General features: G+C 41.6%; 2 protein-coding genes across 4 annotated transcripts in view; one reads left to right on the top strand and one right to left on the bottom strand.

Moving 5' to 3' along the window:
• selenot1a (selenoprotein T, 1a) overlaps positions 1-4741 on the top strand; it is an 18755-nt gene extending 14014 nt beyond the window's left edge. The window contains exons 4-6 of one of the 2 annotated variants that reach the window (XM_062022856.1): positions 2904-2991; positions 3093-3226; positions 4247-4741. In XM_062022856.1, coding sequence (XP_061878840.1) covers positions 2904-2991; positions 3093-3217 — 213 coding nt within the window. In that variant the 3' untranslated portion in view covers positions 3218-3226; positions 4247-4741. Of the gene's footprint in view, positions 1-2903; positions 2992-3092; positions 3257-4246 lie in introns of both variants that reach the window. The other variant, XM_062022855.1, reaches the window with a different exon arrangement.
• Positions 4673-13707, bottom strand: LOC133630960 (glutamate-rich protein 6). 2 transcript variants are annotated; one of them, XM_062022853.1, is made up of 12 exons: positions 13659-13707; positions 13491-13589; positions 13358-13419; positions 13193-13294; positions 13049-13135; positions 12792-12994; positions 12665-12720; positions 11294-11460; positions 5671-5750; positions 5424-5585; positions 5124-5343; positions 4673-5024 (listed from the first exon to the last, which is right to left on the bottom strand). In XM_062022853.1, exons 2-12 carry the CDS (start codon positions 13507-13509, stop codon positions 4767-4769), a joined length of 1416 nt encoding a protein of 471 aa, XP_061878837.1. In that variant the 5' UTR covers positions 13510-13589; positions 13659-13707; the 3' UTR covers positions 4673-4766. The 2 variants fall into 2 exon arrangements, with proteins under 2 accessions (XP_061878837.1, XP_061878838.1); XM_062022854.1 differs by lacking the exon at positions 13659-13707 and having other exon boundaries at positions 12665-12994; positions 13354-13419; positions 13491-13510.
• Positions 13708-13762: the final 55 nt, after the last annotated feature.

Genomic DNA, 13762 nt, shown 5'->3' with positions numbered 1-13762 from the left:
CAAATAGTGCAGGAACATACACTGTTTCAAGAAAATATTTATGTTAAAAAAGCTTACATTCGAGTGTTCTGAAGTGACAATGTAAATAAACATTGTGTAAAACAACAATGTTCACTTCAGTGTCTTTCAACGTTTACTTAATGAGTAGCGGTGTCCTCTACAGTGGACACGTTTTATATCAGTCTGGAAAATGCTGTTTCTAACGATAACATTAACAATACAACTTTACAGTGATAATAATAATGTAAACACCTCATAAATTGATGTTCAGCTTGCTGGCTTCAAATATCTTTTCTGGGTGGCGGTTATGAGGTGGCGACTTGTCCAGTCCAGGATGTATCCTGCAGCTGAATAGGCTCCAGCCCCCCGCGACATGGAGAGAGACGAGGGGTGGAGAATGGATTGAATGACTAAGGATTTATCAATTAGCGTTTCAGTTTACGTGTATTTCCCACGTAAACTGAAGATAGAGACGAAAGTGGCGCGCCTTTCTTTCCAGAATGCAGACTTTAACTCCGCCAAAGAGGTTATGTTTTCGCCAGGGTTTGTTTGTTTGTTAGAAACATAACTCAAATAGTTATGGTCAGATGTTGATGAAATGTCCCAAAAAAGCAATTCCTCTTATCTACTATGAGAACAAACACACTTCAAATCCTGCTTTTCTTGGTACTCCCGTGCTGCGCAGAGGATTCTGGGAGATGTCTTTTTTTTTTCAGAGCTGGCCAACGCAAAAGCGCCAGAAAAAAATTACACTGACCAAGTTTTCGTTTGATAACGTCACTCGACACAGCGTTTTTGTGAAGACTTTAAAACTGTATGTACAGTAGCGTTACACCCCTACTATATTGTACTGTAAAAAGCCCACGGACAGCGATCTGTTAAATCTGCAAATTTTAAGAGGATAATGGCGGCTTTTAAAGAGAGCAGCAGCGCAAAAAGCAAGTGTGAGGTCAGGCTTACTGTTCGTCACGGAAGTGGAGCGACAAAGGTAAAGAGTCTCCCAACATTTGTTGCTAATTGTTTTTAATAAACAATAAGTCACTAAAAAGATTGGAGAAGTCTCTAGAACCTTGAATAATTCTTAACGAAGGGCAGCCTGTGTTGCATTGTACAATAAGCAGCAGCATTTAAAAAATACAGCAAAAAGATAAAGATAAAAATATGATAAAGTACCAATAGCGTGGAAAACCAAGTTGCCTCCATATTGAAGCTATTGTCATATATATCTGATGTATGACACTGAAAGACTTCCAAAGTTTGCCAAAAATAGATATAATCAAAATGGTATCGATCTCCCAGAAATTCTCGAGGCCATAATGAGAGCTAATGAACTAGCCAGACATATCATCATGTGACATAGTGGTAGGAACTGCAGATCCCTTCACCATCAACAACAATGCAAATCATGCAGACTTTGTGAGAGCTAATAACGATTACTTTGGAACAATGATGATCCAGAACCTTATATTGTTGATGATGACTATAAGGATGATCTACAAGTTTTAGAAGCTCTGCTAAACAGATCCAGCTTTAGTGAAACACTAAGCATCATGTAGCTGTATTGTTAAGTGCTAAACAAGAAATACAAACATAATAAAACGATAGCTTACTGTACGATGTCTGCGCTCACTTGGATGATGACTGATAGGATGTCCATATCTTTCAGTTTAGATGAAGAATGAATCATGATGCACACAAAGTGTTAACAAGGAAGTTTACCTGCAGACACTGTTTGGTTGTGTGTGTTTGTCTCAATCTCCGGGTATACATTGAATGTCACAGATGAACAACTTCTAGACTGATTGTTAAATCCTCCTATTATTCAGATGAAAGGCATGATTTTAATCTAGAATAACTTTGACGAGCTGAGACGTGATGATGCGGGAGCAGCAGGACATCGCGGCCAGTTCACAGAAAAGCAACAGAAGGCCTCTTAGCTGTGTGCCATCAATCCGACGCTAAAAATAGTTTGTCTGTGTTAGTGCTTATAATAACAACATTGCTAATATTTGGTTAGTATTCAGGTCATTATATGTATAAAAAGCATTGTTGGCGGGTTTTGGATGGTTATTTAGAGGGTTTTGTGGGTCAAATAGAGAGCCCCTATTAACTACATTGTTAACAGACTTTTTATGTATTTATTTATTTACGACATAGAATGCATAAAAAAGAAAAACATGTGTTCATGTCTTATGTAGGGATTGTGAATGCTAGACAGCACGTCTCTCTCCAATGTTTGCGTATTTCCAGTATGACTGATCTAATAATATGGTCAGAGTGCAGAAGTGTTAATACACTGACGTCAACCTACGGAAATTACTAAAGACGTTTGGAATATTCAAAATGGTTGTCTGAATTTGTGGCATTTTGTGATGTTTAGACGGTGTTTTCACATACTTTGCGGATTGTAAATACAATTGGATATGTTTTAATCATACAATTAAACATAATCAAGCATATAAAGTCAACTTGTTTTTCCATTCCACTTGTACTTTAATACTAATTAAACACATTTGTTTTTATGACCTGCATCAATGCCTATTATGCAAATTATATGATGACATATTGACAACATCCCTAGCCACGCCCCCATCGCCACTGTATATTGGCAATCTGGGGGAAACTCTGTTGTGTCTTTCATATTTCTTTCTGCAGAGCCGTGCGTAAACTATGTCTACGTATTTCAAGTTACGTGCGGCCCCAATTTGATCAATTCCTATTAGTTACAATCATTAAACTATTGATGGTAGCAACAAAATAGAAATAAAAGCTTTTTTCTAATCGTTTTAATCGATGTAATCTTTGCAGCTCTACTCATTAGTGTTACTTGAACTAAGAAGTGCTGTGGGTTACTGTATAGTTTTTTTTTTTTTTTTTTAAAGCTACCTTCCTGCTAATTTCAGATTTATGCGTGCATGATGGTGTTCTTCCTCAGTAATATGATCGAAAACCAGTTGATGTCCACGGGAGCTTTTGAAATAACATTAAATGGTAAGTATCTGAAAATGTGGACTAAACCACAAGATGATTCAGTTATAATATGAATACTTTAGTTGATATTTGTGTGGGGAAATAATCTTGTCTTTGCATAGATGTGCCAGTGTGGTCCAAACTGGACTCTGGTCACCTGCCCTCCATGCAGCAGCTGGTGCAAATCCTGGACAACGAGATGAAGATGAACGTCCACATGTACACAAATCCGCACCACAACTCATAACACTCCTCAGTGAGTAGCGGGAGCTAAAAGCCCTTTCATGTAAGAACATTGACTTGTTTCAAATGTTACATTTCTATATTTTAAGTAGGGGTGCAACCATTTGTTGACAATAACATTTGCAGACAAATTTGTCGCCATAGTGATGTTATCACTCATGTTTTTCTGGAGGGACGTGAGTCAGCACCGCCACACGGGTGAAAACATGTCAAGTGTGGGCATATATCCTCCTATTCTTGTATTTTGCAAAGCAGATATTGTTTTTATGACACTATGTGATACGGGAGTATTTAAAGCGAAAAAATGTCGCACATCTGGAGGATGCGGTCTTAACTTGGCAAGATTGTTAGCTTGTACCTTGCTAGCTAGTGAGACGATGACGTGTGAAACATTTATTTAACTATCATTTTAGCCAAAGTCCGACAGCTAAACTTTGTATAAATCAATTCAAGTACTTTTAAAAGCAGCACCAATTTGCAATGCAATGAAGAAATTCACAGGAACAAACGTCACACACCCACTAGACATTACGAACCAACGCACCGGTATCATAACAATAATCATCCAATCTATCAGATGGCTAAAATGTTAATCACTGATACAATTATATGCATTGAGTCTATTAGTGCTAAAACTGCCAGGAGTTACTATCAGTGTGCAGCTTTTCAAACACATCACAAAATGCTTGTTACTTTTTGAGCAAGTGAGTTTTATTTGAATAATTTTTTACATAAAAAATGTATTTGTTTTATTTTGCACTTTTCCTGTCCTTACTTTTAAATCAACAAAAGTTTAACAGTTTTTTAAATTTTTGTCACAGCCTAATGAACAGCATAGTTACAGTATAAATAAATATTAATGAATTTGTCATCTTAGTTGTTAGTAAGCACATGGCTAAAAATATATCAAGCTGAATTTAAAAGTTGATGGCTAAATCAGAGCCATTGAATATGTGTACGCTTGTTAAGATAGCCGATGACTAGTCGACTATCTAAATAGTTATTTCTAAGTCTCCCTGTGTTTCCTGTCCAGGTTTGAGGTGGGAGTTTCCTGGGGCCGTGACGCCATGTTTATGAAGGTCTGTGCTGAAGGCAGGACGACTGCAAGCACAGACTGGATGCCCCCATCGTCGTCACCACGCCCCTTAGAGACGCTCCATCCCTGACGCCAGAGTGGGATTGACAGCTCCCCATGCCAGCCAGTTGGTCATTTTATTCTACTCATTCCCTTCTTACCCAAGCAGATATCAGATTAGGAGAGATTGGCTCTCGTGGATGTTTATTCAGTAGTCTCTAACCGGTCGTATCTTATTGATTGTGCTAATTCAATTGTCATATTTGTACCACTGAGCCAAGTGTAGAATTAATAATTAATAATAAACGTTAGCTAATGCCCTGTAGAAGTGCACATCTAATCATGGTGTTGTCTAAATAATATTGGAGACATTGTTTTGCTGTTATTTCCAAATAATTTTTATATTTGCAGAACTTGGAGATACAATGAATAAAAGCTATTGTGACTATGAAAGCAGTGGTCTTCTCTTGAGTGCCGTTTATAGACAGTCCTGAAGGCAGCCCTGGATGAAGATGCGCTCATGCTGACTCATCAACATGTTAGCGCTGACCTCCAGAAGCCGCTTGCCAAAAGCACGGATGCTCGGGGATGGAACGGTCTTCTGATGCAACGGCGATATGAGGCTCCAGTTGAGATGGTAGATACACAGGTGGATCTTTATCCTGGCGGCCAGCACGAAGAGCTCATCCTTCAGCACCGATAGTCCACGGGAAGGTCTCGCTTTTGTGCATTTACACTGTGGGAATGTTGAACACTGAATAACCACAAACTGAGATACATTTAAAACGATAATAGACTAGAATGTAGCTTTAATAAAACAGAACATGAGTATCACCTGAACGCTGCAGCTACCCACGCTACACCTGGCCTGTTGACCGTTAGCCAGGAAAGAGACAAACACTTGGTCCTTGGCCAGCACTCTAAGCCCAAAATTTCTATTGATGGACAGGAAGAGGGGAGGCAGGTGAGGCGGAGGAAGGTTTCTCCAGGTCCAGCGACGAACTCTGACGCTGGTCTCATCCAAACACTGACCACCTAATCGACTAAGGCTCAGCCTAAAAGCCATCACAGACAACCATCCGCACACCCAGTTATCAAACAACTTCAGGATGGCCTGTTTTTATCATCTGTTTACCATATGTTTCCATTTTTGTGGTAACAGGTGGCCATGCCATTAGACTGGAAGATGGCTCTGATGGGTCGATGGGGCGTCCTGAGGTTTTCATCATATAATACGCAAGCCCTTCCTTTGTCTTTGGTAACCACCACGATGAGAGCCACATGGCCGCTAGGGTAACTGTCCGCAATGACAAGGATGGATGTTTGACAGAGTATGTGCAACACCTATATCTCAAGGTAAAATATGATTTTGTAGTGCATACAAGAGCTGAGCTGAGCCATCCGGGAACATGTTGACAAAAGTCTTGCCGTTCAAATAAAACTTCTGTTGAAATTTGCCATCCTGTCAACACAGTGAAGAATGTTAAGCGATAGCTCATATACTGCATTATATTTTGCTTAATATGCAAGAAAATGTTGTACATAAAAAGTAAGCTTTTTAAAGTAATGTTCTCATACATCCAGGGCATTCAATCGATCGCAACTGGACTCTTGAGTTTGTCTGAGAAACTGGGAGCTTTAAGGTGATATTTAGTAGGAACATGCACATTACTACATTGTGTTTAGTCAGCTGTTGGTTAACTAACCAAATTGTAATTGTATACTGTACTTTCCACAGGCTTACTCTACTGCAGTAGCACACTTTGGCCACAAGGGGACACTCGTGGGTGGGATGGAGAGCTGTTTTTAGTACAGTAGACCCTCGAATATCATGGTTATTTGGTCCAGGGCCTAAGAGTGTTACATTTATTTCTGAGAGGTATACATTAATTACAAATTATATGTATTCATAGATGGAATGGAAAAAAAAAGTATTTAAATATGTGTTTAACGTAATGAAAGCCCTCGACGCATGACAACACCCACATAGTGGTCTTTATACATTTTTAATCCGATTTAGCAGTGGTTCTCAAACTTTTGTCAAAGTACCACCATAATGACCAACTCTCCTGAAGGAATCAATAAAGTACTATCTAATTAACATACAGTAACGTAGTAAACCTAAGTATTCATTAAGTACCACCACAATGACCAACATTAACATACAGTAACGTTGTATGTCGAAGTATTCATTGAGTACCACCATAATGACCAACATTAACATACAGTAATGTCGTAGACCTAAGTATTCATTAAGTACCACCACAATGACGAATATTAACATACAGTAACGTTGTTTGTTGAAGTATTCATTAAGTACCACCATAATGACCAACATTAACATACAGTAATGTCGTAGACCTAAGTATTCATTAAGTACCACAATAATGACCAACATTAACATACAGTAATGTCGTAGACTTAAGTATTCATTAAGTACCACCAAAATGACCAACATTAACATACAGTAATGTTGTAGGCCTAAGAAAAACAAGGCAGAGGTTTTATTTACCAAGTATATTTAATATTTTTGGACACTAACATTACACACCAGTTTGAATACAGGAAAATAAAACACTGTACTTTAATATTTGATTATTTGGCGTAACACTAGATGGAGCCCGCGTACCACTAGTGGTACACGTACCACAGTTTGAGAATCACTGCAATATTGTAATGCTGCTTAAAGCTGAGCTGATCAGTAATCACAATACTGGACCGTGCTCTCTGATTGGTTTGGTCTCACCTAGTGGCCAATATTGATATTTTTGTTTTTAGTGTATATTTTGGTCTACTACACTACTGTATTTTAATGTTGGTACTTAATGAATACTTGGGTTTACTACACTACTTTATTTTAATGTTGGTCATTATTATACCCTCACAACGCATTGAGGGTCTGCTGGGAACGTCTAGCAGAGTCTCCTGTCAGAGAGAGTTTTAATTCCCACCTCCGGAAGAACTTTGAACATGTCACGAGGGAGGTGCTGGACATTGAGTCCGAGTGGACCATGTTCCGCACCTCTATTGTTGAGGCGGCTGATTGGAGTTCTGGCCGCAAGGTAGTTGGTGCCTGTCGTGGCAGTAATCCTAGAACCCGCTGGTGTCCAGCGGTGAGGGATGCCGTCAAGCTGAAGAAAGAGTCCTATCTGGTTCTTTTGGCTCATAGGACTCCGGAGGCAGCGGGCAGATACCGACAGGCCAAGCGGTGTGCGACTTCAGCGTTCGCGGAGGCAAAAACTCGGGACATGGGAGGAGTTCGGGGAAGCCATTAAAAACGACTTCCGGATGGCTTCGAAGCGATTCTGGACCACCATCCGCCGCCTCAGGAAGGGGAAGCAGTGCACTGTCAACACCGTGTATGGTGTTCTGCTGACCTTGACTGCGGATGTTGTGGATCGGTGGAGGGAATACTTCGAAGACCTCCTTAATCCCACCAACACGTCTTCCTATGAGGAAGCAGTTCCTGGGGAATCTGTAGTGGACTCTCCTATTTCTGGGGCTGAGGTTGCTGAGGTAGTTAACAAGGTCCTCAGTGGCAAGGCCCCGGGGGTGGATGAGATCCGCCCGGAGTTCCTTAAGGCTCTGGATGCTGTGGGGCTGTCTTGGTCGACAAGACTCTGCAACATTGCGTGGACATCGGGGGCGGTACCTCTGGATTGGCAGACCGGGGTGGTGGTTCCTCTCTTTAAAAAGGGGAACCGGAGGGTGTGTTCCAACTATTATGGGATCACACTCCTCTCAGCCTTCCCGATAAGGTCTATTCAGGTGTACTGGAGAGGAGGCTATGCCGGATAGTCGGGGCGGTATAGCTCGGTTGGTAGAGCGGCCGTGCCAGCAACTTGAGGGTTGCAGGTTCGATCCCCGCTTCCGCCATCCTAGTCACTGCCGTTGTGTCCTTGGGCAAGACACTTTACCCACCCGCTCTCAGTGCCACCCACACTGGTTTAAATGTAACTTAGATATTGCGTTTCACTATGTAAAGCGCTTTGAGTCACTAGAGAAAAGCGCTATATAAAATATAATTGATTGATGATTGATTGATAGTCGAACCTCGGATACAGGAGGAACAGTGCGGTTTTCGTCCTGGTCGTGGAACTGTGGACCAGCATCTTTACTCTCGGCAGGGTCCTTGAGGGTGCATGGGAGTTGGCCCAAGCAGTCTACATGTGCTTTGTGGACTTGGAGAAGCCATTTGACCATGTCCCTGGGGAGTGCTCAGAGTATGGGGTATCGGACTGTCTGATTGTGGCGGTCCGATCCCTGTACGATCAGTGTCAGATCTTGGTCCGCATTGCCGGCAGTAAGTCGGACACGTTTCCAGTGAGGGTTGGACTCCGCCAGGGCTGCCCTTTGTCACAGATTCTGTTCATAACTTTTATGGACAGAATTTCTATGCGCAGTCAGGGTGTTGAGGGGATCCGGTTTGGTGGCTGCAGGATTACGTCTCTGCTTTTTGTAGATGATGTGGTCCTGATGACTTCATCTGGCCAGGATCTTCAGCTATCACTGGATCGGTTCGTAGCTGAGTGTGAAGCGACTGGGATGAGAATCAGCACCTCCAAGTCCGAGTCCATGGTTCTCGCCCGGAAAAGGGTGGAGTGCCATCTGGATGAGACCCTGCCCCAAGTGGAGGATTTCAAGTACCTCGGAGTGTTGTTCACGAGTGAGGGAAGAGTGGATCGTGAGATCAACAGACGGATCGGTGCGGCGTCTTCTGTAATGCGGACGCTATATCGATCCGTTGTGGAGAAGAAGGAGCTGAGCCGGAAGGCAAAGCTCTCAATTTACCGGTCGATCTACGTTCCCATCCTCACCTATGGTCATGAGCTTTGGGTTATGACCGAAAGGACAAGATCATGGGTACAAGTGGCCGAAATGAGTTTCCCCTGCCGGGTGGCGGGGCTCTCCCTTAGAGATAGGGTGAGAAGCTATGCCATCCGGGGGGAGCTCAAAGTAAAGCCGCTGCTCCTCTACATGGAGAGGAGCCAGATGAGATGGTTCGGGCATCTGGTCAGGATGCCACCCGAACGCCTCCCTAGGGAGGTGTTTAGGGCACGTCCGACCGGTAGGAGGCCACGGGGAAGACCCAGGACACGTTGGGAAGACTATGTCTCCTGGCTGGCCTGGGAACGCCTCGGGATCCCCCGGGGAGAGCTGGACGAAGTAGCTGGGCTTCCCTGCTTAGGCTGCTGCCCCTGCAACCTGACCTCGGATAAGCTTAAGAAGATGGTTGGATGGATGGCATTATAGTGGTACTTAATGAATACTTAGGTCTACTACACTACTGTATTTTAATGTTGGTCATTATAGTGGTACTTAATGAATACTTGGGTCTACTACACTACTGTATTTTAATGTCATTATAGTGGTACTTAATAATTACTTAGGTCTACTACACTACTGTATTTTAATGTTGTCATTATGGTGGTACTTAATGAATACTTAGGTCTACTACACAACTGTATTTTAATGTTGGTCATTATAGTGGTACTTAATGAATACTTAGGTCTACTACACTACTGTATTTTTAATGTTGTCATTATGTTGGTGCTTAATGATTACTTAGGTCTACTACAGTACTGTATTTTAATGTTGGTCATTATAGTGGTACTTTATGAATACTTAGGTCTACTACACTACTGTATTTTAATGCTCTCATTATGGTGGTACTTAATGAATACTTAGGTCTACTACACTACTGTATTTTAATGTTGTCATTATGGTGATACTTAATGAATACTTAGGTCTACTACACTACGGTATTATAATAATGTCATTATTGTGGTACTTAATGAATACTTAGGTCTACTACACTACTGTATTTTAATGTTGTCATTATGGTGGTACTTAATGAATACTTAGGTCTACTTCACCACTGTATTTTAATGTTGGTCATTATAGTGGTACTTAATGAATACTTAGGTCTACTACACTACTGTATTTTAATGTTGTCATTATGGTGGTACTTAATGAATACTTAGGTCTACTTCACCACTGTATTTTAATGTTGGTCATTATAGTGGTACTTAATGAATACTTAGGTCTACTACACTACTGTATTTTAATAATGTCATTATTGTGGTACTTAATGAATACTTAGGTCTACTACACTACTGAATTTTAATGTTGTCATTATGGTGATACTTAATGAATACTTAGGTCTACTACACTACTGTATTTTAATGTTGTCATTATGGTGGTACTTAATGAATACTTAGGTCTACTACACTACTGTATTTTAATAATGTCATTATTGTGGTACTTAATGAATACTTAGGTCTACTACACTACTGTATTTTAATGTTGTCATTATGGTGGTACTTAATGAATACTTAGGTCTACTTCACCACTGTATTGTAATGTTGGTCATTATAGTGATACTTAATGAATACTTAGGTTTACTACACTACTGTATTTTAATGTTGTCATTATGGTGGTACTTAATGAATACTTAGGTCTACTTCACCACTGTATTTTAATGTTGGTCATTATAGTGGTACTTAATGAATACTTAGGTCTACTACACTACTGTATTTTAATAATGTCATTATTGTGGTACTTAATGAATACTTAGGTCTACTACACTACTGAATTTTAATGTTGTCATTATGGTGATACTTAATGAATACTTAGGTCTACTACACTACTGTATTTTAATGTTGGCTTTATGGTGGTACTTAATGAATACTTAGGTCTACTACACTACTGTATTTTAATGTTGTCATTATGTTGGTACTTAATGAATACTTAGGTCTACTACACTACTGTATTTTAATGTTGGTATTATAGTGGTACTTAATGAATACTTAGGTCTACTACACTACTGTATTTTAATAATGTCATTATTGTGGTACTTAATGAATACTTAGGTCTACTACACTACTGTAGTTTAATGTCATTATGGTACTTGGAGAGCCAAGTGAGGTCTGAGTTGGTACTTGATAAAACAAGTTTGAGAAACAGCAAGTAGTTTTACAATAAATAAATTACATTTTGTCTCACCTTTTGGTGACAAATGCCAAAAGGAGTTGGCTTGTGGTCGCAGGTCAACTCCTTCTCTTCCTCCTCATCATCTTCCACAACATTTTCCCTCAGGTTGCGGTTGACCACCCAGCACTCTTGATCTGCAGCGCCAAGTCGGAAGCTGAGGACGTTTGTTGTTTCGAAGGCTGTTGAGCAAAAAAGTTTTTTTTTTCCCCTCAGATTTTGTCAATGTGCTTGACAAAAAAATCCTTGCTAAGGTGTTTTCCAGATTGGGGTTGTCCTCCTGGTAGTTCACACCTTTGATCATCTTCCACGTTCTTACACAAGTCCTGCCTGTAGAATTTGGCCAAATGGTGGCGCTGTTATACGGCTGGAAAACTGACCGGCTGCACCAATTGACTTGAAATTTCCCTCACAGGTCCAAAGTAGTAAAACAAAAGCATACTATGCCGCTGAAGCCCACCATTATGGATTTTTATTCCAATTTTGGAACTTTGCATAGCACACCTCTGCCAAGACGTGGGAGCTGTAAGTTTTATAATCTTGTTTTCCTTTAACTAATACGCTAACCTAGCAAACACAGCTCGTTAGCTTAAAGCAACAGACACTCAAAACTGCGTGTTTGCTCAAGGCACTTTTAAACTGTGTATATTACAATATCAAAACTAGATTTTGAATAATAAATAAATAGTGTTGTGGAACCCCATCCATCCATTTTCTACTGCTTGTCCCTCTTGGGCGGAGGGGGGTATTTTGCAGATCCCAAACACACAAGAGCAGGAACCAATAGGTTTTGCATATCAAACAAAATGCCAGATAATGTCTGCTAATAGGTGCCATTTTGGAGTCCTGATACACACACCATAATAATACCGTATGTTGAAGCACAGTACGTCTGACTATGGTAGCTATAATCCTCCGACAATCCATCAAGCTGGACGGCATCGTAGCTTAGCAAAGTCTTACTAAAACATTTTGACAGATTATTGAGCACCATGTGTAATGTTCTATATTGTCAATGTAACAAAGTTTTGGTCTTGCTTACGGGTACTTGCTAGCGTCATTTATTGAACGAGCGTCAACATACTGTCCACATGTGGGACTGCCATCTACTGGTCAAACTTATCATTTCGCCATTTACCAAATGAAAATGCTTGGAGGTGGGTAAGCACACCCAGAATGAATAGGTACATTAGGTGCACCGGGTTATAAGGCGCACTGTCCATTTAAGAAAATTTAATAATTTTAAGTGCGCCTTATAGTCCGAAAAATAACCAGGATTCAATGTTGTTTTTGTTGCAAATCAAATAGAACCCTCCAAAGGTCACTAGTTATTGAAAATAGAAGCCATGTCGAATAGAAGTTTGATGATAATATAAATGTACTCACGGGGTTCTGCTGACCGATTGACTCCATCATCGTCCTTCTTCCATCCTGAGTGTTCTCTGACAGAAGACATGACCTCATCACTTTCTGTCTGCCCACTACAGCCTTTTAGGGAGGAGGAGAACAAAACCTCAGCCCTCGTTGCATCTCCAGACTCATGCTGCGGGCTTTCTTCTCTCGCAGCAGCGCGTCCGCCAGGTACATGGCGGACTTGTCTCGTCCCGGCCTGACCATGGTGGGCTCCTCTTCCTGCTCGGCCTCCACCGAGGGCCTCTTCTGGACCAGAGCCATGCACAGGTTCTGGCGCTCGATGCAACAGAATCCTGACAGCGTCTGCAGGTAGGGTGGAGGTGAGCTGTGTGGAGGCAGCGTCTAGTCCGGTCTTACCTCCATCTCTTCTTCCCATCTCACGTCCAGCAGAGGCCAGGCCATCCTGTGGCAGTACTCGCACTTCCCCAGCCACTCTAATCCAGGCTGCACCACATGACACACTCTTTACACCTCTTCTTCACCACGCCTCCTTCGCCATACCTCTGACTCCATGTCCGCCAAGTCCAGTCGGGGCTTGTCAGACTCGCGGTGGTAGCCCAGGACCCCGGCCCTGATGCAGTGGATGGGCGGGCCTTCCCTCTGCTGTCAATCACAGCAGCGGGAAAGTCACCATGGTGTCCTGGAGGCGTGTTGAAATATACTCACGTAGTCATTTATGTCACGGAGGAGCTCGCAGAGATCATGTTCTAACTTGGCCACGGTGTTATCTAGGACAAAACATGACAGGAGATGAAAAAGCGCCACAAGATGTTATTCCGCCATGTTGGAAAAGACTCACTGGTAAAACTGGACCTCATCTTGTTCTCCCTGGTGTCTTCTAACCTGCACACATGTCCGCCTCACCCAAATGCCAACGCTTTCCCAGTCGCTACGTAGGCTTTTACACACGCAATTATGGAATATAAGGTGCCATCCATTGTGGAAAAACAGACATTCCAGAACTCACCCGCATTCTAGGCTCTGTGCTTCATAGTCTCACTTTTGTTGTCAGTAACCATGGAGACTTGTGGCGTTAGCAGTCACCATAGCAACCTACCTGATCTGTCATCA

This window comes from Entelurus aequoreus, linkage group LG16 (assembly GCF_033978785.1).
Source record: "Entelurus aequoreus isolate RoL-2023_Sb linkage group LG16, RoL_Eaeq_v1.1, whole genome shotgun sequence".
Lineage (NCBI taxonomy): Eukaryota > Metazoa > Chordata > Actinopteri > Syngnathiformes > Syngnathidae > Entelurus > Entelurus aequoreus.
This window is presented reverse-complemented; position numbering and strand designations above follow the sequence as displayed.